This window comes from Cantharellus anzutake, assembly GCF_015039405.1.
Source record: "Cantharellus anzutake strain C23 chromosome Unknown EI90scaffold_3, whole genome shotgun sequence".
Taxonomy (NCBI): domain Eukaryota; kingdom Fungi; phylum Basidiomycota; class Agaricomycetes; order Cantharellales; family Hydnaceae; genus Cantharellus; species Cantharellus anzutake.
The window spans coordinates 1,277,778-1,298,860 of NW_024066953.1; the positions used below are offsets into that span (position 1 = coordinate 1,277,778).

Here is a 21,083-nt window from a genome sequence, read left to right on the forward strand (position 1 = left end):
TCGATTGATGTATGCCTCCGGTTCTTGTTCTGCCGTTCTTGGAGTACATTCTCTACAACTGTGAAAAACACAACGCTGCATAATGCGCTCAAAGACGCAAGGATCGTGGAAATATATTCGACTCGACTCTTCCTTCCATGGTGGCTTTGTCGGCGGACTGAGGCTTACCCACCTTTCTCGCGCGTTTGTATTCCTTTTTCTTCTGTGGAAGACAGGATGCTCGTTGTGATATCCACGTACGCATGTACGTTCCCATCCTCCCCCAGTCGTCGTTTCTGCCACGCAAAAACATTAAATCAAGGATTATTTGCACTGAATAAAAGGTCTCCCAACTGAGTGTTGACATATTCAGCTTGGAGCTGGGCATGGCCCGGTCGCCAGCTATGAACTACACACACTCTCCCTGTCCTTCACTTTCTCTATTGCTTAACAATCTCTTATCATTGACTCACGGATGGATGTTACCCTGATGACTTTGCTAGCTCGTTGGGGTTCGCATTCCAATGAGCCGTTTGCCTATATATTGTTACGAAGCCACAGAGGCTGGAGCCCTGCTAGCTCTCTCTTGTTGGAATAAACTGGGGAGAATTTATATTAGGCATACTTTCAACTAAATCAACTAAAACCTATTTGGGCAGGAGAACATGATAACCTCGTGTTGTTGAGCTTGAAGTATTTGATAGAATTTCATGTTTGCCTGGTGCTTGTCTGCTCGAGATCCATGGTATGAGTGTCAAACACATCCGGAGCATGCACGACCTGTAGTGCCTGGATTGCTTGGAGAGCCTCCAGGGCCGATGGTCGGCACTCTTTCCGCACATTGGTAAGTTCTTAAAAGACACAGGCCTCATCACGAATGATGCGAAATGACGAAGGGGAGGGCATACCCTGTATAAAGTTCCAAACTGGATCGGTCAGCCAAAATTTTGAGATTTCATTGTCTGGCCTTGTAGGTCTGTCACCCCTGGCTATCGCAAGGTATATCATACTTTCATGACGGAGCTCGTAAAATGGTCTTTGGCCGGAGAGTAGCTGCGACACCAGGACCCACAGGCGTGAGTATTATCCTGCGTATAAACAAGGAAGCGCACCTCTAGCATCACTTGGCCAAACGCATAAATGTCGCTAGCTAGAGATTTTAAGGGTATATTGTCGTCTCCGGGCCTTCAAAAAGTTCGGGAGCCATGTATCTGCCAGAGATTCCAAGTCCAATGATCCAATAAACGAATTTAAGGAAGCTACCTCTGAGAACCAGCATCTCTGAGACTGAGAGACGTCACTTCTTCATGAGCCTTCGATAATCCAAAGTCGGCTAAACAAGCTGATCCGTCGTCATTGACAAGTATGTTCGCCTAGAAACCACACTGAGATTGCGATCCAACTTGAATGCGAGAGCACGAACGCATTTGAGATCTCCATGTACTATTGGAGGAGAATATGTGTGTAAATGCAGCAATCCCTCTGCGGCCCCTTCTAACTATCATAAATAATAGGCACGGTCCAATCAGTCCCTGCCATGTGAACTGCAAAAACATCCTTACCAGTTTTAACCGGTTCGCATGAGGGTTGATTGTCGCCATATAATGAATCACATTTGAATTTTTGAGCCAGGGGGACACCTAGAATGAAGGTATGAGGAGAAGGCGGCGAACAACACAAACATCTCTGCTTGCCATTGCTGTCGATGTCCCCAGTTCACAAATCCCGTAAAATTTAAGAATGTTGGGATGGTCGAGACCAGACCAAAGCTCAGCTTCTTTCAAAAACCTCTGAATGGGAGGTTACGATAGGGGCAAATTAACTAGAGACGGCGCACAAACCCTCCGTATCTGGTTGGGAACCCCATATGTTTTGAGGACCTTGAGCGCTACCATTTCTTTCCCGAGTCTCTCCCCAAGCCAAATGTCACAAAATCCTCCTCCAGTGACTGGGATGCGATCTGATACTTTGATCTCCGCACTCAAGTCGCGAAGCGGCGAAAGTCCGTCCTCAGCGACGGGGATTTGGCGGGAAGGCCGAGCCGACACAATGGGAGCCAGCCTGCTGACTGCATAATCTATCGTACATCGGCCTCCAATACAACCCGTCATCACATCCCATAGAACTGCCCTGTCCGGATCATTGGGAAAAAACCACTCTGGGGATCCCCTGTGAGTGAGGTCTCCCTACGAACAAATGATTTTCGGTGGTGGGAAGATTTTATGAGAGCCTAACCAGATGTAATTAGCTACGAGTCAGCAAACAAGGAAAGACGATATTTGGCACACCGTTGCCATGAGCCCACCAAAGTCTCTGGTATCATCGTGAGCATTCGCTCGCCTGTACGAGAACACCCTGTGCTCAAAAATGTCCTCCCAAACGATTGATTGGGGACGAGAAATTCCTGACGCCTTCTCCCCGGGGTGAACGTGCCTCGATGCAGGACCCGCGAAGACCAACGAGCTTAGAACTGCTGAGCCTTGATCGGAAATAAGTACGCTGATCTACGTGGAACCTAGGTCGATTAAATAGCGGATATAGGATAATGGAATGCATACAGGCCGCACGTTCCCGTGTATAACATTTTTTGAATGTAAGTATTGCAGCACAAGGGCAGTTTCATAACACTACAAGGGTTATTACGGGGCTTGCCTCAGCAATATCGACTTACTAAGCCCACAGTATCGAGGTCGGGATAGGCTTGAATATAGCTTATCAAGTTTCCTTGCTTCATATACGGAGTAACAGCTCCTATTCGGTCACCGACGCGAATGATACCGTAATGGGGTAATAGATGGGGATGGGAGAGCTGAACGGCAATTTTGGCCTCCCGGAGAATATAGTCCTAGTTTGACCGCCCTATTCAACTTGAAACAAGATTTGATTATGGAGATAGTTTTCTCACATTTTTTGAATTTTTGGAGTCAAAGTTGCCATGGTATAACTTGACGGTGACCAGGCTTCCGCTCGAGGTCCCCCCAGCCAAAATTCGGAAAGGAAGCCTTGAAGGGGTCTTATTGTTCTTCAACTTCCACGTGCAGAAGAAAATAGGGCTCTACCTGAATGTATCGGTCGATCCCCTAATAACCTAACTCGTTCGGTTAAATCGATAAGTGCTCCGGGTTGAGGCTTTGATAGCGCCATGATTCTCTCCGAGTATTTTTCCGCCATTTCCATCGGAGAATTTGATAACAACTCCTGGGAGAGAGGGTTCGCACATGAACATGAGAGAAAAGAGAAAGTGAACCTTAAATTGCTGAGTAGTAGGTCTTGATCAGCACGATTCAGTCCCAATATGGAAGGAACCTGGCTGATGTCCAGGAGCAATGTTGACAAACTCTCCTTCAGGGCAGCGTGATCTAATATCCAAGCCTTGGAGAATTCGGTTGCCCATTTCGGGAAGTTTATGGCTAGAACGTCCTGCAGCGAAGTAGTGAGAAACTAATAAATTCATAACCAACATTCGTGTCACCGAGATCGGATGTAGTGATTTCCCAAGCTCTTCAACCCATCGTGTCAAGGACGAGCTAATACGTTGCTGATTTACTAAGGTTAATATCGTGCCCAATTGGTTCCAGGAATGCGTAGACTCTTTTACGTTCTTAAATAACCTGGGGGATCAGTTAGATTGAGAAATTGGAGGCTGACTAATCCCGTACTCATAAAGGGAGTGCAAGACTCTAGCTTGTTCTTCCGGTGGGGGACTCGAGGATTCGTCCAAATCTTGAATCGCAAGGACGGTTTCGGTGCACCGTTGGCGCAGTTGTTTAAACATATACTTGTAGATGGGTACTTGGCCGCAGCCCTGCCAAACTAATTAGTACCGCCCAGAGAATAGAGCCCACCGGGGGCTTGCCTGGCGAACATCCGTGAGTATCTGATCGAGCTCCTCCATGTTGCATCTGCAAAAGTAAACGTCAGTAGTGCAAGAACTATGCCGCCACTTCCTGCTCAAGTAGGAGGCAGTGCGGATAAATTAACACACATGATCTCCAATGTAAAATTACCCGGAGTATTGCTAAGTACAGTCGGCTGGTGCTCTTTAGATGCATTGGTGAGCTCCGAAGGGAGGAAACGTCTATTATGGGATTTCTTAAAGTATTAGTATGGCTTGCGGAACGTCCCAGTTAAAGTTCAAACCATGTCACGCGTCATGGGCGGGCGTGTTTTCAATTGGTCCTCAAGAAAATCCACTGAACGATCAATACACGTGTCGGACGCGTCACAAATTGTGTGCTGAACGTGGATCGTGTACTCCGTTAAGGGCGTTTAACTCTTAGGCCTTCCATAATGAGCCGAGGAGAATTCAGAGACGAAGTAGACGAGAAGGAGGAGCCGATGGTGTACGATCCAGAAATGGATCCCGCTGAGACTCGGCAAATTAGAAAGCAGTATCGTGAAGTCCTTGCCACCCAAGCCGGTAAGCCAGGGGGCGCTCTGTGCTTCCCTAGCCGCTGAATGGACGTTTAGAATCGCGCGCGAACATCAATGCTGTTCACGTTCCGGACCTTATGCATGATCTTAGCCAGTTGGATTCAATGTTCGGCGGAGGTGAGTTCAGGAATTGGGTTCTGTATGACGGTCCCTTCACCCCTCCGTGGTTTAGTAAAACGTGCCCAAGAGGCGACGCTCGACTCCAAGGCTGTGATGAATTTATCAGAAATGACAGCCATGAAAGCGCGTGCGATGAAGCACAGTGTCGGCGGGTTCGACGTTGAAGACTTCATCTCAAAACTTGTCAATTTCATGGGTATTCAACCGGCCGGTGGAAATGAAAATCATGATGGAGATAATGAAGATGATGGTGAAGTTATGTTGAACTGGGACAAGATTGGGTACCTGGCGTTAGCGAAAAGCAGAAGGGCCACCGGAGCAAGCTTCATGTGAGTGGGATACACGTAATTGTCACTTTTTAAAATTCGCGAGCATTCTCCCATTCAGGATGGGTCCAATATCTGCGGAACAGAAGAAGCGCACAACCAAAAGAGCCTTCAATAAGATCGACAGAGATCCATCGAAGCAAGTGACAACTCAGGATGTAAGAGAGTTCTTCATCTATCAGATCCACCCCCTAACCAGCTCTCCGGCAGGTTGATCCAGCGGAAGTGAAGAAAAATGAGAATGAAACGGCAGCGAATGTCGAGAAAGTAGGATTCACCGTTTTGTATCTCTCATTGGTCTCATAATTGTTCAGATCGGCAATCTTCTTGAACAGTCCGGTTCAGTCAACTACTTCAAATTCATAATAAATCCTCATAGCTTTGAACAATCAGTGGAAAATTTGTTCTATTTTTCCTTTCTTATTCGTGACGGTAAGGCTGCATGGGATATCAGCGAGAACAAAGAACCAATAGTTTGTGGGTATATCTGAAGCCGTCGTCCTCCTCCGTTCTTGACTGCCATGTGCCAGACCGATGTGACCCGCCCACGCAAAAAGATTACGATGAAAATCTCCAGAGGAGACAATCTGTATTAGAGTTTGACATGGACACCTGGAAGGTTAGTCCTCTTGCCCCTTTTGTGCTTGAAGTCGTCTCAACTATCTGTGAAGAGGGCTATCGAAGTGTTTAATATCCGTGAGCCTATGATTCCCACTCGACCTGCAGTCCCCGACAAAGAAAAGTATCCATCCTTCAAGGTTAAAAGGCAAGAGGAAGAGGAGGCAGCGGCGAGTCAGGAAAATCTCGAAATGGATGAAGGCGAAGACGAATGACCACGATTCATGAGTATTCTAATCTATGTGTATCTATGTTGAAGAGTTATATTTGGTCAAATTAGTCATTCATCTATGAATGTCAATTATCTGGACAGTGCTTGGGGCACAAGATGCCATTGTAAACACGCATGAAATGGTCGGGGGCAATGAGATTACATATATGTGCTATATTACATCGATAACTATGTGTACGCAAGAAAAATTGATCCTAGTTGAACAGAAATCCCCGACAACTAGACGTTCCACAACGACATGGTATTTTGTCGTGATTAGAGGTATGCGAATGACGATCTATCATGTGTTGGGCTGCTGGACTATAGTCAAACGAAAACTCTTGCATAGGTGGAATATCTCGGCAAGCCGCAAATACTATACGACTGAGCCCCATCTACGTTAATAACAAATATTACGCAGTAAGGAAAGTCATCGCAGTGGATTGGGAGAAGTACTTACGGAGGGCGGTACTTCCACTGCCGCACTGTATACAAGGATATTCGGGTCGCACGAATGGCTACGACCCCCATAGAGACACATCAATGACAGCCCAACACACGCACCCTAACAAAAGAGCGCATTTTAAACAAGAGAGACTGACTTTATGAATCGAGTCCAATTCCCACAATGTGTGGCATCCACACTGTACCGCGTAAACTGCCTGTTAACTTCCGCCTCACCGACGTCTATGTCGAACGCATAAAGTTCCCCAGGCTCGTCATCATGAAACGAATCTCGTGTGCTGCGTGGAAAGGTGGTTCGGTGAAGTGGCAGGATGGGTACGGGACAAATGTGCCTTACACGATCTTGCTGATCAATAGTATGTCTCAACAACACAGCTCAAGAGGATTGACATAGGAATAGTACTCGTACCCGGTGAAAATACCAAGAACGGCGCCTTTCGAAACGAGCTGCGGGGACCGAACGCCCCATCCGCAGTGCGACGTTTTAAATATATGAACATCGAACGATCGAGGTCGCTGACTCGCTCGATTTAAGCAATCTGTTCTACATCGGCAGTGCTAATAAGGTGGGCCGAAACTCTGTCAGTCGTCACATTCTGGAGCCACACCCGCAGAGCCACCGAGGAGCATACCGCGGGAACAGTATTCCGGGCTCTCACCTTATTGCACTCTATCACCTCGGCACGACAATCATTATCGTCGTAATTATTGAATCGGAATAAACTCTAACGCGATGCGAAAAGATCGGCGGTAAGCCTGCCCAATTAACGAGATGGAAAAATTGACAATACCCGTTCAGAATACGCCAATCTCTTGTCCTTCATAGAAGAATCGGCCTGACAATCGCACTCCCACGGCCTATTAACCCGGCACCGCTCGTGAGTACATCGGAGGAAGAACGCCTCGTCCAGATTAACTGCGTCCCAATATGCAGAATCAGAGTCCCTGTGCATTAAACCATATACACATGGATCCGTAAATTGCGAGCAAAAAGAAAGAAAAACGGGGTGTAGAACGCACGGATGAAAGGACATTTCAAGGTATTCAAACTGCTCGAGACCACGAGGGTACATCTCATCATCCTCAAAATCATCATTGACGAACGTGATACTGCCCGTAGCTCCAGCTGCTCGGGCTCTCCGGTTCCAATCTCTACAGATCTTTAACTTCTGACTTGAAGTTGACGGCGGAGGTTGGACAGGACTTGAGAGTTGCAGTGGAGATGCAGAAATATCAGCCTCCGGAGCACGCATAGGAGATGGAAGTGCAATTGTCGTGTTCATTTGACGAGATTGATTGGATGGGCTTGCAGGATTGGCCTGTTCTGGAACAGGCCGGCTCCGGCGAGAAAGAGGGGAAGAGGAAGAGGAGTGGACAGTAGGGCTAATGAAGCTAGAGCGGGTGGTGGCCAAGGGGGCGATGGGTGGGTCCAGGGTGGTCGCAGACGAAGTACCCAGCTGCAGAGGTCGGGAAGCAGACGACGCGGCCCTCTGTGGCTGAGAGGCGGCCGGAGAAAGCGAAGGAGTTGGAGTGAATGAAGACGCCACGGCCCCTGGCGCCGCTGCAGAGGATGTCCGAGGCTCAGCTGACGGTACCACGTTCGCCTGAACGGGATTTTCAGTCTTTTTGAGTGATAGCAGTGTTAAGGGCTCCCTTATTTGGTTGAGTCTTGCTGAAGAAGCAGTTTTTCTAAGATGGAATGGTGGCAATCTCGATTGATCAGCCTGCTTAGGATCTGTTGCCTGCTCGGGCGACGGTGATGGGGTGACCCTCCATCCGACAAATTTCTCTGGGTCCCTAGTCCGCCACCCAGGCGGAATCAGCGCATCCGGTCGGGTGGGTTCGTCCGCGCCCGTCGTGGCGTTGGGCGGGGGCGGGGGCGATTCCTTCACTTGAACAAGTTTCTCTGGACTTCTAATCCGTTTAGGTGGTGGTCCCGAGGCAGGGGGAAGTTGCTTGCATAATTAAAGGTCAAAATATGGTCAGTAAGAAGGGGATCTATTAGTGTGCCTAGTTCCCAGTCGTACACACCTCATCAATCGTCAAATCCTCCATCATTGTATCGTCAGGAGGGGGTTCACTTTCTACAGCTTCCTCTCTCGTCCGCTTCGCTAAATAAGAAGAATTCGGAATGGCAGGATCCTTCCGAGGTACAATGGTGATCTTGAAATTAGGACCACGATACCCAACCAAAACAACTTCATCTGGGTCAGCATATTCCTCGTCTATGTTTGTCATATCGACTACATTTCGGAGATTGGGATTAGATGGGCCCGGGATGCATTCGATGTCCGAGGATCCTTCCGAGCCGGAGGTAGAGGCATCCGTGCCAGCCATTCTTACACTCGATGGAGGTAAGGATGGGATGGAGCGGGCATTTTCGGGTGGCCGGGCAGAACGGACCAGGCCGCTGGGCAGAGATGGAGATACGAGTCGTTTCACTGCATGTAAAATGTTTATATAAATCAGCGATAACATGTGTTGGAGTTGAGTATCGCTTGTACCTTGCTGAGAAGTGCCCCTAAGTCCCATTTGTGCTGCGTTCGAGGGCCCGCGACAGCAGCTGCAGACGATGAAGTCTTAGCGGCCAGGAGTCTATTGGTGCGCTCGATAAATTCGAAGTACAGCGTGCTGCCACCCAACGTAACGAACTTACGGGGGTGGATCGATCTGCATTGGGCTACCCTCCTCATACTTTCCCCTCCCCTTTCCTACAGATATGATAAGTGCAAATCATCAAAACCATCCACAAAAACGTTTCTGTGGCCTGTGCGTACCATGAGAATCGGCATCCTGTAGTTCTTGCACCTTCAGCAAATGTTCCAGTAAATATTCTGCGCGTTGACTCAATAAAACTTGATTCTCATGCTCATCCCAAGATCGAGCCTGAGGATTCGCCAAAGATTTCAATGCCAATCCCAGACGTTGGTCACGCTGAATGGCAAACCAATTTCCAAATCCGTGTATCCAAACTCCAATCAGCAGTTGAGAGTCTTGGCGAAGAGCCCATGGTGAAGTCCACCCTCTCACAGGCTTTATTTCGCCATATCGTGGCATCTCCCAACGGAAGACCCCATCTGGATTCGTATTCGAAAGGACGTGATGCAGGAGGGACAATGTCCGGTAGCGAGATAAGACTAAGGACACTTTGACGCGATCTAACCGTTCGATGTTTATCCGTAGATTGGTATCTGCTGCACGTAACGCTTGAGCACGGGTGCATGTGTCGACAAGCTTGTTCGAGAATGCTCGTGCATCGGCTCGACGAAGCGACGCAGGAAGTTTCGTCTATACAATAAGTATACCCAATACCGTGACCGCACAAAATAGACGCGTTATTAGATGCATTCTACGCGGAATGTAAGGGTGTCAAGTAGTTTGAATTGGGATACGTACTCCCACATCAGGTAACCGGGTTTGCCAATCGCCCCAGGTCAGAATGGCATTAAGAACATCAGATTGGGAAAAGCTCATTCCTGTGATTAGGAGGCCCTGTAAGAAGTGGAGTACGATCCTGAGTCGCTTGAGTAAAGTCAGGAGGCGTTCAGCCCTTGCCTCGAGGCCGAGCAACTTAAATTGGGCCAAAGACTTTCGGCTTGGCACGTGACCCATGCATGGGGCGTCGACGACGAAGCTGGGCGCTCGGCCATTTCCGTAGTCAAGGAAAAAGGGGCAATAGAGTTCCAGAAGATTTAATTTATGCTACCCTATGAGGTAGTGATGACGTTATCGACAAAAACCTTTGATTTTGTAGCTGGCCTCGGCGGCTACAAATTAATGCATTTTCCCTCCTCCAGGCTCGGCGCTTATAATGAATCACCTGTCAGATTCGATCACGGAACTTGCACGGGTGGGCCGCGGCCTCGGCAAACTTCTCAACCCCAAGCGAACTTGCCCATCTGACCAGGAAAAACAGAAATACTCTTTTGGCAACGGATCGCTATCCCCGAAGAACTCGGCCAATCAATCTATGTAACTGCGCTTCCTAAAAGCAGGTCTATAAACTCTTGCGCTTAGCCTAGTGGTTCGGGCTAGATGGGCCCAGCCCCCCCCTCCCCCAGACAGCTGATCCAGGAAAGAAACAACTGGCGCGCTTTGAAGAAAGTGTGGCTCTTTGTGCTAGATGCAATTCAGCCCCGGGAGCCACCGAATAGCTAGCTCGTATACAGAACAACAGCTTTATTTCCAAATAGCACGGCTCTCTTTTTAGAATCGCCTATCAGAATGATCACCGTACTTCCTTATCTGCTTTATAAGGACTTCACAGCATCTAGGTGCATACTTCGCAGGTCTTCCATATCGAGTCCCCGTTGCTTAGTAGCAATTTCAACTTTGTGCCAGAATGTCCATCTAGTACACGCGATTACTCTTGCTACATGCTATGAACACCAGTATCCGCATATTATTGGACTACCGGTGACCGCATAAAAGAATGAGCAACTCCTCGTGATGGACCTGCTTGCTGACAAGCGATGAATGCTCACTCCAACCGCGGCACAACCAATCAAACTGCTTCTCTCCCATGTAAGGATTTGGGGTCTTGGCCAAATCTTTGCGTCCAATATTACATACCCCACAGATCATGCACTCCATCGGATCCATGCCTGGCCATAGATGACATTCCAGAGTAGGGGCCCTTAACGTCGTCATTGCGTATTCCAGCCACTGGCACGTACTAAGCCTTGCGCTTTCCCGCGCGCGACGCTTACCATGCCGAGTTTTAGCGTAAAGAAAAAGAAGTCGGTTGAAGAAGTTCTTATATACGAATTAACCAACGCTCCAACTTCTTACGGGCTTGGAACTTTTCCCTTCCCTTCCCAAATGTAGTATAGGCATTCTAAGATACGCGTCAGCACGATTTGAAGTTCGCTGATCGAAACGTGTTCAAAAAGATACCACCTGCAAGGCGCTTTTCCAAGAGCCATCCGCGGCAGCATGTACAGGTGACAACGGGCAAACTGAAAGACTGCTGCTGGCCATCTCGATATAGCATAAGCAGTCGCCTGACAGTCCCAACCGGCTTTCTAGCGCATCTCGACTGGAGAAGTACTCCTAACCCAGATAATCAAGTGCGACCCAAACCTTTGGTTCCATTTGCATATTCAAAGAAACCAGCAAACCGCTTCTCCACCGTCAACCGAACTAGATTCAATCGGCCCGTTCATGTAACAGCACCCAGATAGCTGAATGTCCAAAATAGCTGCCACCCAACATTTGCAGAGGTGCAAGGAGCGAAGGACGTAGCAAAGATGTTGTGTTATATTCACTCAGCTTGGCTTGGATATCCGTCCGTCCAAGGTAGCTACAGATAGACAAGGAGTGGAACAGAGAGGAATGGAACGGGCAGACGTAAAGAAAAAGGAATCACAAATAACTGTTAAACGAGTAAGGAAAAAAATACCACCGACGCCAAAGGCAACAAGAATTCTGCAATGGAGGGGTGTGTTGGTGGGAGGGATGCGGGACATGAGGTCGAGGGGGGGGGGGTGGGGTGGGAGTGGCGAAGACGGTAATTGACTGCATGGGGGATGCGACAGGACAGGAAGAGGGAAACCACCCAGAAGTTCGACATAGCAGGCGGAGAGGCTTTGTCGAGGGTGTTAGCAGGCCACTCTACCTTGAATTGTATGAAGTAATAGTTGCAGTGTGCGAGTGTGGATGCAGTTGACTGGCAGGCGCAGTGAAGAAAGCGGAAGTGACCTGGTGTGACAGGTGGGAGGCAAAGGTCTCCATGGAGAGCATTTTACAACAGAGCAGATATTAGTGTCAAGGGCTACAACACAAAAGTCAGGTAAGAATAGGTCGGAAACACGAGTGGGCCAGAACGCTCGTTCGCGGAGCATGTTTTGGGGCGAAACGATACGTCTGGCATCCTGCATAATTCAGGAAAGCAAGGTGGGAGGAGGTAAGGAGGGAGGCAGAAGCAGCGACAAGAAAAAGTTCGACAGTAAATCACAAAAAACCCCAAGAAACTTTCGAAAAGGTTTCTAGTACGCATACCTCCCACCTTTCCCCCCACCTCCAACGGGAGAAACCATTGCTGGTACACCGGCACCACCTGCTCCCCTATCAGTCCCTCTTCTCGCTGGGGTTATGGTAGTAGCTGCGCCTCTTGAACCATGTCCACCCATTGAGGGAGCATTGCTTGGTACATGCCCATCCCCACCAATGGATTTGACATGCGCATTGTTTGCCACAAGCTGTTCTGATCGTGCTACGCTCACACCACCGAGGCCACAATCACGATGGGCAACGACAACGGCAGACAAACGTGAGATCTCTTCACGCATCGAAACCGTCGTGTTGAGCAGTCGCTCGTTCTCCGAAGTAAGGTATTCGACTTTAGCCTGAAGTTGGTTAAGCCAAGCCTTCTTGCGCTGACGACACTTGAGCGCGGCTAATAGTTAGTGGTAAATGAGTCAATAGCGATGACGATCATTTAGCGGTCGAATCATTCCAACTCACCTTGTCGATTTCGCTCAAGGAAGTTCCTTCGCTTCTCCTCTTCTGTCTCTGGTTTCCTTTGTTGGGGCTTCGCAGGATGCTGATCGTCTCTCTCAATAGGACTGTTACCCTCATCCTGACTTCCATCATCGTCTTGACTACCATCCTCGTCTGTCTCATCCGACCGTTTCCTAGCATTACTCGCACGACGACCAGTACTCCTTGCAGATGATGATGATGTGATGGTATTATTGCGTGCTCTCTTATTGGAACCGGCTGGGGCTCTAACGCTGCTTGCCTCGGAACTATCCGACTTTCGTTTGGAGCCCGACATTGTAGGAGTTGCAGTGGACATCATGCTAGTACGTGTCGCTCTACGACCGTTCGTAGATTGTGTCGTCATAGTTGGGCTTGAGCTCCCGCGCTGTGCAGCCTGAGCTTGCTGCTCTTCCCTTTTGGTAAGTTCTTGATGAGCTTGACTTAGTAGGAAGAGCCCATTGGCAGCTAGGCGTGGTGGAGGGGTGAAGCGAGCAAGCGATAGAGAGAGGGGGACAAAGTGAAGGGCGAAGTTGGAGCACAAAGTTGAGCCGTTGACGTAAGTGAGAAATGTCATGAGGAAAAGGCGTCAGCATAACCCTCGTAATATGCATAACGATAAAGAGAGAATAAGGAAAGAGAGCAAGACGGACCATCTTCTGAAGCATCGGGAACGTGGCTGACACTGAGAGGATGAGGTGCATGGTTTGACGCATTCCCATTGATATATGACCCCCTGCGACGGTTTGATTATGGTTAGAGTTGCTGGAAGAAGAGTTGTGGTTGTTCCCATTTAAAATGCCAGTTATTGCGGAGAACGTTCCAGGTGTGATCGTAGCGGGTGATGGGGCGGCAACGCCCTGGCTCTGTGACGTATTCGTCATCATTGCCAGGAACGCAGCGGTATTTGGACTCGGAGGCGGGAACGATGTTGGCCCACCAATGAGCGGTGTTAGACCTGTCCGGTTGACATCGGGAGTGAGGCCAGAACGCATATTATCGAAGAGGGATGTCCCCGAGTACTGTTGTGGTCCAGCAAGCATGGCAGGCGACAATGGACCCGATCGGAGGGATCCAGCAAGGTCACCATTTCCATTGAAGGGCCAGGAAAATTCGTTACCAGACGAAGGTGACGCCATGGCGGCGATGGGGGGTAGGATAGGCCTCGGGATAGTACCGTTAGCATCGGGGGAACCACTGCCGCTGTTATTGGAGCTGTCCTTCGAGGATGAGCGATGATGTTTTGGCGGGGAAGGTGGTGGGAGCGCTAGAGTCGAGGGAGTCGAATGCGGCTGACTAAAGGATGCCTCGAACGGATTGTTCTCTAGGTGATATGAGGTGCCCCTGGAGTTTGGGAGTCTGGGCTTGGGATCATTGGAGGGTGCGCCGTCGTTATTATTTTTGCTAGTAGGCGCCGAGTCGTGGCCTACTGGTTTGGGAGAGGACGTCGTCATCGTGTTGGCAATTGAGGCAGGGGAGTGAAGCAGGTTAAGTGGTGGAAAAATGATGGCACAATGCAGTCACAACTTTGAGGTCACAACTTGCGAACTAGTGACTTTAGGGTCGAAGCTGCGTACACGTGATATTCATGTGACTTGAAGTTTGAACCGCCCAATTCAAATGCCGCAATACAATTGATTGTATCAGCTCTAACTAAATGGGGATGACCAATAGTGAACTGAATGAGTGACAATTGAATGGATGACGCTCCACAGAGAACATGCTTCCAATAGAAAGAACCCTTGAAAACACCACACCCACACCAAAGTCACAAGAGAATCGCTGATTACGGCTTTCGTTTTCGGGCAATAAAGCCACGTTATTTGTTAGGACGGTAAATAACATCTCTGAATCTCCCCTCTCTTCTATGCCATCGACAAATCCCCAAACTTCTCCGTATAGCCTGTACAAGAAGTATCTAAGTATCCGGGCCCGGAAATGAGATATGAAAAAAGCTAACGCACCAGGCACCGTCCATTTCCCCTTTTTCAGCATGGTCTCGACTGTTTTTCGGATTTGAGGGCGTGCCTCGGACACGTCGTCCACCTGACCATTATACAAAACCCATGGACGATTTGCCGCAACCCACGCCCACACCCATAGCGAAAGTAGTCCCGGTACAGACGGAATAGAAAGTAGTCGAATCGACGGCGCAAATCAGGATTTTCGCACGCAACACCGAATCGGGTGTCCATCAGTCACGCCATTTTCAATGACAGGACCGTCACTGTCACGCACCGTGAGATCCTGGAAAGGACGAGCCTGCTGAATGTTTTCCAAAGTAGCTTGCAACTTGGCGAGTTCCTCATCCACCTTGGCTGCTGCGCTCTGAGCTTCGGCAAGCTAAAGGATCATGAAGGAATCAGCATCACAGCACTGCCATCCTATCAGGGAATCTCCTCACAGCCTTCGCCTCAAACGTCTCGATAGCTTTGACATGGGTATTAACATCATACGTCACTGGCCTAAACTCTTTAAGGAGCTTCTCTGCCTCGGCAACAATTTCCTGGTTGCGCAGTGTTGAGCGGTACTTGGCAATATCCACAGTTGTGGGTTGACCCTTGAGCGAGTCAACCACACGCTGAGCCTCGGCATGGCGCTTACGGAAGGCCTGTAGAGACGCAATGGTCTCTATTTACCGTATTCAAACAAACCCCAGTGTGGATGCGCCAATGGAAAGATAGAGTAAACCAGAGTGATTCTTGCAGGGTTGTCACGGATAGTTACGGACCTTTACCAAGGCCTAGTGAAGAATAAATACGAGCAAAGTCCTACGAATGACCAAATCCGGAACAACCAGATAGCATAGAAGACGAAGAAGGGACGATGGTAATGAGCATTCCGCAATTCCGGCCAATTTTACACACTGCCGCAATCTAGACAGAAAGAGCCACTCACAACAGCGGCAGCCGCACTACGTGTAGCAGCCACTGAGGAATAGGCCAACATTCATGTCAGTCCGATGCAAAATGAGATGCAACAGGTAAACGCACTCTTAAGCAGGAGTGGTTGGGAAAGTTGGCGTTTACTTTGCGGGCATTCCCCACTATCACGTGGGCTTCCTATTGGGGAAACCTCATTGAGTTGACGCGTACGCGTTCTGGGTTTGGGCTTGCATCAGCTTTGAGATCTCACTTGTTGGCTTTCGCCAAAGATAACCTTCTTCACTCGCGTTCTACGTTAGAAATATGAGCGGAGCTGGAGGAAATGGCGGGGGAGCTTATAGGTGCGCTTGCTATCTATGATGTTACAGGTTGTCGATTAGCTGACATAAATTCACGCTGTCAGGTATGTCTTCGAGCTTCAGTTCACTATCAATCCGCCCACTTGACCTCTCTTCAAATCAAATAGTTTCTCCTTGACAACATTTTCGCCGAGTGGGAAGTGAGTGCTTCATATGGTCTGGCACCCGTTGATGCGAAGTGTTTTCTTTTGTCTCGTTATATACCCCACTCCATCAGGCTCGTGCAGATTGAACACGCATTAGCTGCCGTAAACTCTGGGACAACAAGTCTTGGCATCAAAGGTAATCCTTAGTCCCTGCCCTTACTCACTACTCACGACTTAGTCTAGCGACCAACGGGATCGTAATAGCAACTGAGAAGAAATCCTCCTCCCTCCTCATTGACGATGCTATGATTGAGAAAGTATCTATTATCTGCCCCAACATCGGTCTCGTCTATTCTGGCATGGGTCCCGACTTCCGTGTGCTCGTAGCGAAAGCCAGAAAGAGCGCACAAGCATACTGGAAAATTTATGGGGAATATCCCCCAACGAGGGTATTAACGCAGGAGATTGCTACCATTATGCAGGAGGCAACGCAGAGTGGGTAAGTACCATGCAGCTCAATTTTAGCTAGTTGTCATTAGGCGTTTGTGCCCAGTATTGGGTGTATATGTGGCGTCTCTTGCATAGCAGTCACCATTCGTCATTGCATTTCTCACATCATGAGCGCCTCACTTGACGCTGGAAGCGGGTGCTGAATGAATGACGAATGGCCCTTCTTTCGGCGAGTCTACGTATGCCCCAGTATCTATTCTGGGTGCCCTTAGGATGACGAAATTATACATGGGGCTGACTCGTTCTTTCCCAACAGCGGTGTGCGGCCATTTGGTGTTTCGTTACTGGTTGCGGGATGGGATGCTGATTGGGGCCCCTCATTATACCAAGTCGATCCTTCCGGATCATTCTGGGCTTGGAAGGCTAGTGCTATAGGGAAAAACATGGTCAACGCCAAGACTTTCCTTGAGAAACGGTATACTTTCCGCCCTCTTGACCGACCAAAGCGCTCTTTTTGCTGACTCAATACCTCTGCAGATATAATGACGACATTTCACTCGTCGATGCTATTCATACGGCCCTCTTAACATTGAAAGAAGGTTTCGAAGGGCAGATGACCGAGAAGACGATTGAGATTGGTGTTGTGAGCATTCCTTCGGCGGAGGACCTTATCGTGCCCGCGGGTGGAAGACCAAAACCTACATTCAGATTACTGACGGAGGAGGAAATCAAGGATTACCTCGTATTGTAATGATTTGGGTGTCATTCACCATACTCGTGGCCACGTCCACCGTCCGTTGAGGGGTCGCGTTTTTGTGTGGCGCAGCGAAAGATGTATGTTACACCAGGCCAAGAAGCATACCGCTTATAATGAACACATGGTCGAGATTACCATCCCTCCTGCTTTCGTTCGCGGGAGGGAGTTGAAGCGATGTCGAAGATTGGTGATCGTCCTTGAACTGGGTTCTAGGCCGGCCCCGCTCGACCTCCTCGGCGGGCGGAAGCAAAATTTAGGCTTCCCGCTCGAAGAACCCGATCTTCCTTGGCATCGTACCCGCCGGCGTGTTCACTTAGGGTCTCATATTCCTACCCGCGCTTCCCTCTATCGGAGGTGACTCTTGGCAATATTACACTCTCCCATTCTGGTGTGATATTTCACCCTAACATTGTTCTCCGTCGACGCGTCTCACAACGCGTCCAACCCTTAGTCTCGTATTTGTACATTGGCTGTCTCTATCTATGGAAGAAGAGTGGTCTTCACCACCGGAACGTGGAAAGCAAGTTCCTGGGAAGACCAGTTTACCTAGAGGTGCTGCATGTCTCGGATGTAGAAAGAGGCGTGTTCGATGTGATGGAGGTCGACCGACTTGCGAGAGTTGTAAGCAACGCAGAGAAGAATGTATATACGAATCTCAACCAAAGGTAAGCTGGTCTTCCCTAGCTCTTGTTGCCAATTATTTGTCTACCCATGTCTGATAGAATATCAACACTGCCTTGTTTGAGAGGATGCTCGAGCTCGAGGGCAGAAATACGAGTTTCGATCTCAAATTTGCCAGACAAGAGCAAATGATCGTTGAACTTCGCGAGGAACTAGCTAAAAAGAGAACACCTCCGTCTCCAACACAACTGCTTCCACCTATGGGCACTTATGCTAGCTTCCGCCCTTACAGACATGTTTCTTCTCATCGCTTTGATCTCTCTCAGAGTAAATTCAAGTTCATCCGTAAGCTCTGCGAAAGGCGACCTAGCCGCCATGACAGTCGGCAACAATGGATTTCAAGTGGTGCTTCCTCCCGTCGTTCAGCCTCTATCTTCATGACTCCTCGTCCGAATATAGAATTTCCTTCTTCAATACCTCCCAATCGTGATACTGGTTCTCTCGGTACTCTCGAGACACGGTTCCGCATCGACTTGCAGCAGCAGTCTTCTGCTCAGCAATCTCCCCCTTCTCCCCGAGCTCCCAGGTCTCTGACCGCTCGGCCTCGTGCTCATACCACTGCCTCCGCCAGGTCTCAACCACATGCAGTCCCAGGAGTACCAGTTACACCTCGCGCTACCTCACTTAACGTTACGCCTCAGCATTCTCCAGCTGGACAGTACACTGTATCTGCCTATCCATTTTCCTTTGAAACATCGCGATACCACTCACAGCCTGTTCCTCAAGAGTTCTATCATCAAGAAGCTGCTCATTCTCATACTTCTCCATTGTCTCCTGCGTTCGGGAGCTTCTTGCGGGAAGACCCGCCGCCCATGCCGACTCTCTTGTCTCAGCTTCCTTTCTCGTCTTCGTCTCAATTGGGATATCCTGAGACTCCGACTCATATCGAGCCGAATAGCTTTGGTAATTCCTCGTTTGAATCTCATGGTTACACGAGTGGTTTGGAGGTTTACGATTCGAGTTCTTCGTCAATACCTAATGATAGCTTTGTGGAATTGTTTAAACGCTGCGAGGCGGAGTGCAATCAGCAGAACCCACGCATACAAACGGAGTCTCAATCTCAGCCTACTGTTCCGAATCCCTATGCCAGTCCTGGAGATCAGCTTCAGCACCAACAGAATGTTCCTCCGTCTGTGTCGTACCAGCACGAATTTCAGGCTCAGACACAGTCTATTGACGGAACTAATGTTCAATCTCAGCTCTCCGCCTCCTACGCAACTCAGCTTGACACTCAACCAGCTTCAGCTTTTCACGATCTTGCCATTTCTCAGCAGGCTCAAGACTTTTCTGCGCAACTGTTTCACAACCCCTCTTATGGACCTACCTACAACCAGGGCGATACAACTTCTTCCTTGCTCCAGATCCCTGAAATCATGCCGCCCACGTTTTCTGGGTACCAGTCGGGACCTTCCTTAGGTGAACGATCCGATCCCTCGCGGAACTGTGCTGGCATCCCTCCGTTCCCGCCAACACCTCATCTATTCTCCGATTCAGGCCAGGAGCGCTCTCTTACGCCTTATACTCCCCATCGCGTGAGACCGGCTGAATTCCCTCTTCCTGATGGCTGGTGGGACCACCTCACGGATGAACCAAAACGTGAACTACATGACATTTTGTAAGACTACCGTTCGGAGACACTAATTCAGCTTCTTATTATTCTACGTGGCAGGATCACCTTGTTCCTTCTCCACCGCCGTCAATGTGCTTTAGAAATATCTGTTTCTCGCCTTTACGATCAGCTCAATGCCGAAAGTCCGAAGGACCGACCCCACCCAGCTTTCGTGCATGCTATGTACATGCTAGCTTGTTGGTTCACTCGACCATTCTCGCTCATTGAACAAGAAGAAAAATTCTTTCAACGAACACAGGTACATCTCCCGCGCCTTCTAGCCGAGAAATCACTCTCGCTTTTGGAGTATGTGAGAGCGGGTATTTTATTGGGTTTGTATTTCTATGGTAAAGGGAGGATGCTCGAAGGATACCAACAGACTTGTAGCGCGGCTCAAATGGCAATACTTTGCGGCTTGCACAAGATAGAGTCCCCGGTGTGGAGAGACGTCAGAGGACGGGTCGACGAATTTACCAGGCATGTGCAGGGATGGAAGACAAACGTTCGCTTTGCTCCTTTTATGCTCGGCCCACCTAAGGATGCAATCGAACTCGGCGAAAGGATTCATACGTTCTGGGCGTGTTGGATTTTGGACGCAAGTGGGTGTGCGACACACGGCATGCCATCGATCTTCAAGGAGGACGTCGAAGAAACGATGCCCACAACGCCTCTCCCACTTCCCTTGGAATTCTATAATAACGTAGGCACCGTTCAGCAAACTGATGTTTAATAGATTTCCTCCTAATTGAATTTCGTTCAGGGTCTTGTAAGTGATTATTCTGCTTGCACACTTTCACACTTCTGGGCCACCGCGGGCAAGAACGATCTCCCCATTCTTGATCATCCATGACTTTCCGCATCAAGTCCACCTCTGTCTTTGAAAGGGCTTCCCGACTGGGCTGCATACAGGGCGTCAATGCTTCGTATGGCTATGGTGAAGTTACTCAACTTCCAGAGGATCCCTCCAAAGGCGAAGATTTCAGGAAAAGATGGAACCACGTTCGATCCACCGCTTTCAACTTGTTCCATTCCATGCCCGTGCTTCGCAACCCTTCAGGTCTTGGAGCAGAGATTGTCGATACATGGAGGGTAGCGGGAATAGATCCGGTTATGGTCCATGCGAATACGCTATGCTTATGTGGAATCATCTATCTCGGTAATATCGTCGCCAAGCACAGCGATGCCGCGAAGCAAGAAACACTGTGGGCAGCGGATCGGATTGCTGACATCGCTGCGGAGATACAAGGTCTTGATTTTATCCATCTAGATATCATGCTAGGGGTGAGCCCCGATCCGATCTAAACCCATCCGATCTGACCTCCTCGTGCCGGGTAGGTGTCTTGGATGGCTGCGGTTCATGTTTATATTCGGCATCTCAGAAGCCTTCGGCATCAGGGACAGGCCGAGCGGGAGGCTTTCAAAAACAAAATCACGCTGTTATTATTCGTTTTGGACCGGTTGGGAGAAGTATTTTGTCTTGTTGGTATGTGACCAGCACCCCTGACCTCATGATAAGGCTTCACCAACCTAGTTTTTTTGTCCAGAAATTCAAGCCAACAAAGCCCGGGCGGATTATTTCGAGCTATCTAAGGACCTTCCACAATGATTACCGAACACATGGCC

At 49.1% G+C, this 21,083-nt stretch overlaps 11 protein-coding genes across 11 annotated transcripts; 3 read left to right on the top strand and 8 right to left on the bottom strand.

The window, feature by feature from the left end:
- Positions 1-496: 496 nt before the first annotated feature.
- Positions 497-1,328, bottom strand: EI90DRAFT_1306285 (uncharacterized protein). The gene is made up of 4 exons (XM_039051644.1): positions 1,243-1,328; positions 1,092-1,190; positions 947-1,032; positions 497-888 (listed from the first exon to the last, which is right to left on the bottom strand). The coding sequence occupies exons 2-4, from the start codon at positions 1,098-1,100 to the stop codon at positions 627-629; spliced, it is 357 nt and encodes a 118-aa protein (XP_038922780.1). The 5' UTR covers positions 1,101-1,190; positions 1,243-1,328; the 3' UTR covers positions 497-626.
- On the bottom strand, positions 979-2,172 carry EI90DRAFT_1306391 (kinase-like domain-containing protein). Its single transcript, XM_039051647.1, has 7 exons — positions 1,821-2,172; positions 1,674-1,767; positions 1,542-1,619; positions 1,403-1,477; positions 1,243-1,352; positions 1,092-1,190; positions 979-1,032 (listed from the first exon to the last, which is right to left on the bottom strand). The coding sequence occupies exons 1-6, from the start codon at positions 1,844-1,846 to the stop codon at positions 1,139-1,141; spliced, it is 435 nt and encodes a 144-aa protein (XP_038922781.1). The 5' UTR covers positions 1,847-2,172; the 3' UTR covers positions 979-1,032; positions 1,092-1,138.
- Positions 2,173-3,047: 875 nt separating this feature from the next.
- On the bottom strand, positions 3,048-3,446 carry EI90DRAFT_3032261 (uncharacterized protein). The gene has a single exon (XM_039058376.1). The coding sequence runs from the start codon at positions 3,440-3,442 to the stop codon at positions 3,254-3,256; it is 189 nt and encodes a 62-aa protein (XP_038922782.1). The 5' UTR covers positions 3,443-3,446; the 3' UTR covers positions 3,048-3,253.
- An 86-nt stretch (positions 3,447-3,532) lies between these two features.
- On the bottom strand, positions 3,533-4,113 carry EI90DRAFT_3032263 (uncharacterized protein). The gene is made up of 4 exons (XM_039058377.1): positions 3,965-4,113; positions 3,836-3,881; positions 3,639-3,784; positions 3,533-3,590 (listed from the first exon to the last, which is right to left on the bottom strand). The coding sequence occupies exons 1-4, from the start codon at positions 4,029-4,031 to the stop codon at positions 3,574-3,576; spliced, it is 276 nt and encodes a 91-aa protein (XP_038922783.1). The 5' UTR covers positions 4,032-4,113; the 3' UTR covers positions 3,533-3,573.
- Positions 4,114-4,134: 21 nt separating this feature from the next.
- EI90DRAFT_3032265 (Nse4 C-terminal-domain-containing protein) lies at positions 4,135-5,853 on the top strand. Its single transcript, XM_039058378.1, has 8 exons — positions 4,135-4,399; positions 4,450-4,530; positions 4,586-4,862; positions 4,921-5,017; positions 5,070-5,126; positions 5,174-5,336; positions 5,390-5,478; positions 5,531-5,853. The coding sequence occupies exons 1-8, from the start codon at positions 4,270-4,272 to the stop codon at positions 5,690-5,692; spliced, it is 1,056 nt and encodes a 351-aa protein (XP_038922784.1). The 5' UTR covers positions 4,135-4,269; the 3' UTR covers positions 5,693-5,853.
- EI90DRAFT_1305955 (uncharacterized protein) lies at positions 5,661-6,833 on the bottom strand. The gene is made up of 6 exons (XM_039051642.1): positions 6,813-6,833; positions 6,563-6,711; positions 6,491-6,495; positions 6,291-6,431; positions 6,149-6,206; positions 5,661-6,083 (listed from the first exon to the last, which is right to left on the bottom strand). The coding sequence occupies exons 2-6, from the start codon at positions 6,620-6,622 to the stop codon at positions 5,904-5,906; spliced, it is 444 nt and encodes a 147-aa protein (XP_038922785.1). The 5' UTR covers positions 6,623-6,711; positions 6,813-6,833; the 3' UTR covers positions 5,661-5,903.
- A 2,006-nt stretch (positions 6,834-8,839) lies between these two features.
- Positions 8,840-9,755, bottom strand: EI90DRAFT_1306678 (uncharacterized protein). The gene is made up of 5 exons (XM_039051648.1): positions 9,709-9,755; positions 9,556-9,645; positions 9,101-9,441; positions 8,931-9,039; positions 8,840-8,864 (listed from the first exon to the last, which is right to left on the bottom strand). The coding sequence occupies exons 2-4, from the start codon at positions 9,625-9,627 to the stop codon at positions 9,000-9,002; spliced, it is 453 nt and encodes a 150-aa protein (XP_038922786.1). The 5' UTR covers positions 9,628-9,645; positions 9,709-9,755; the 3' UTR covers positions 8,840-8,864; positions 8,931-8,999.
- A 2,385-nt stretch (positions 9,756-12,140) lies between these two features.
- On the bottom strand, positions 12,141-14,087 carry EI90DRAFT_2904789 (uncharacterized protein; the record flags this gene model as incomplete). The annotated part of the gene is made up of 4 exons (XM_039054179.1): positions 12,141-12,550; positions 12,619-12,890; positions 12,930-13,101; positions 13,346-14,087. 4 exons carry the CDS (start codon positions 14,085-14,087, stop codon positions 12,141-12,143), a joined length of 1,596 nt encoding a protein of 531 aa, XP_038922787.1.
- Positions 14,088-14,255: 168 nt separating this feature from the next.
- On the bottom strand, positions 14,256-15,690 carry EI90DRAFT_3285265 (ATP synthase d subunit). The gene is made up of 7 exons (XM_039066957.1): positions 15,627-15,690; positions 15,532-15,563; positions 15,365-15,404; positions 15,038-15,264; positions 14,872-14,976; positions 14,598-14,679; positions 14,256-14,536 (listed from the first exon to the last, which is right to left on the bottom strand). Coding segments are annotated over exons 1-7 (525 nt in total). The 5' UTR covers positions 15,628-15,690; the 3' UTR covers positions 14,256-14,498.
- Positions 15,691-15,821: 131 nt separating this feature from the next.
- Positions 15,822-17,216, top strand: EI90DRAFT_3278846 (N-terminal nucleophile aminohydrolase; the record flags this gene model as incomplete). The annotated part of the gene is made up of 6 exons (XM_039066631.1): positions 15,822-15,859; positions 15,985-16,017; positions 16,095-16,159; positions 16,207-16,462; positions 16,730-16,888; positions 16,951-17,216. The coding sequence occupies 6 exons, from the start codon at positions 15,822-15,824 to the stop codon at positions 17,162-17,164; spliced, it is 765 nt and encodes a 254-aa protein (XP_038922789.1). The 3' UTR covers positions 17,165-17,216.
- A 436-nt stretch (positions 17,217-17,652) lies between these two features.
- On the top strand, positions 17,653-21,066 carry EI90DRAFT_3116056 (uncharacterized protein; the record flags this gene model as incomplete). The annotated part of the gene is made up of 7 exons (XM_039062849.1): positions 17,653-17,835; positions 17,893-19,466; positions 19,521-20,160; positions 20,221-20,226; positions 20,325-20,741; positions 20,796-20,943; positions 21,005-21,066. The coding sequence occupies 7 exons, from the start codon at positions 17,653-17,655 to the stop codon at positions 21,064-21,066; spliced, it is 3,030 nt and encodes a 1,009-aa protein (XP_038922790.1).
- Between the last annotated feature and the right edge of the window lie 17 nt (positions 21,067-21,083).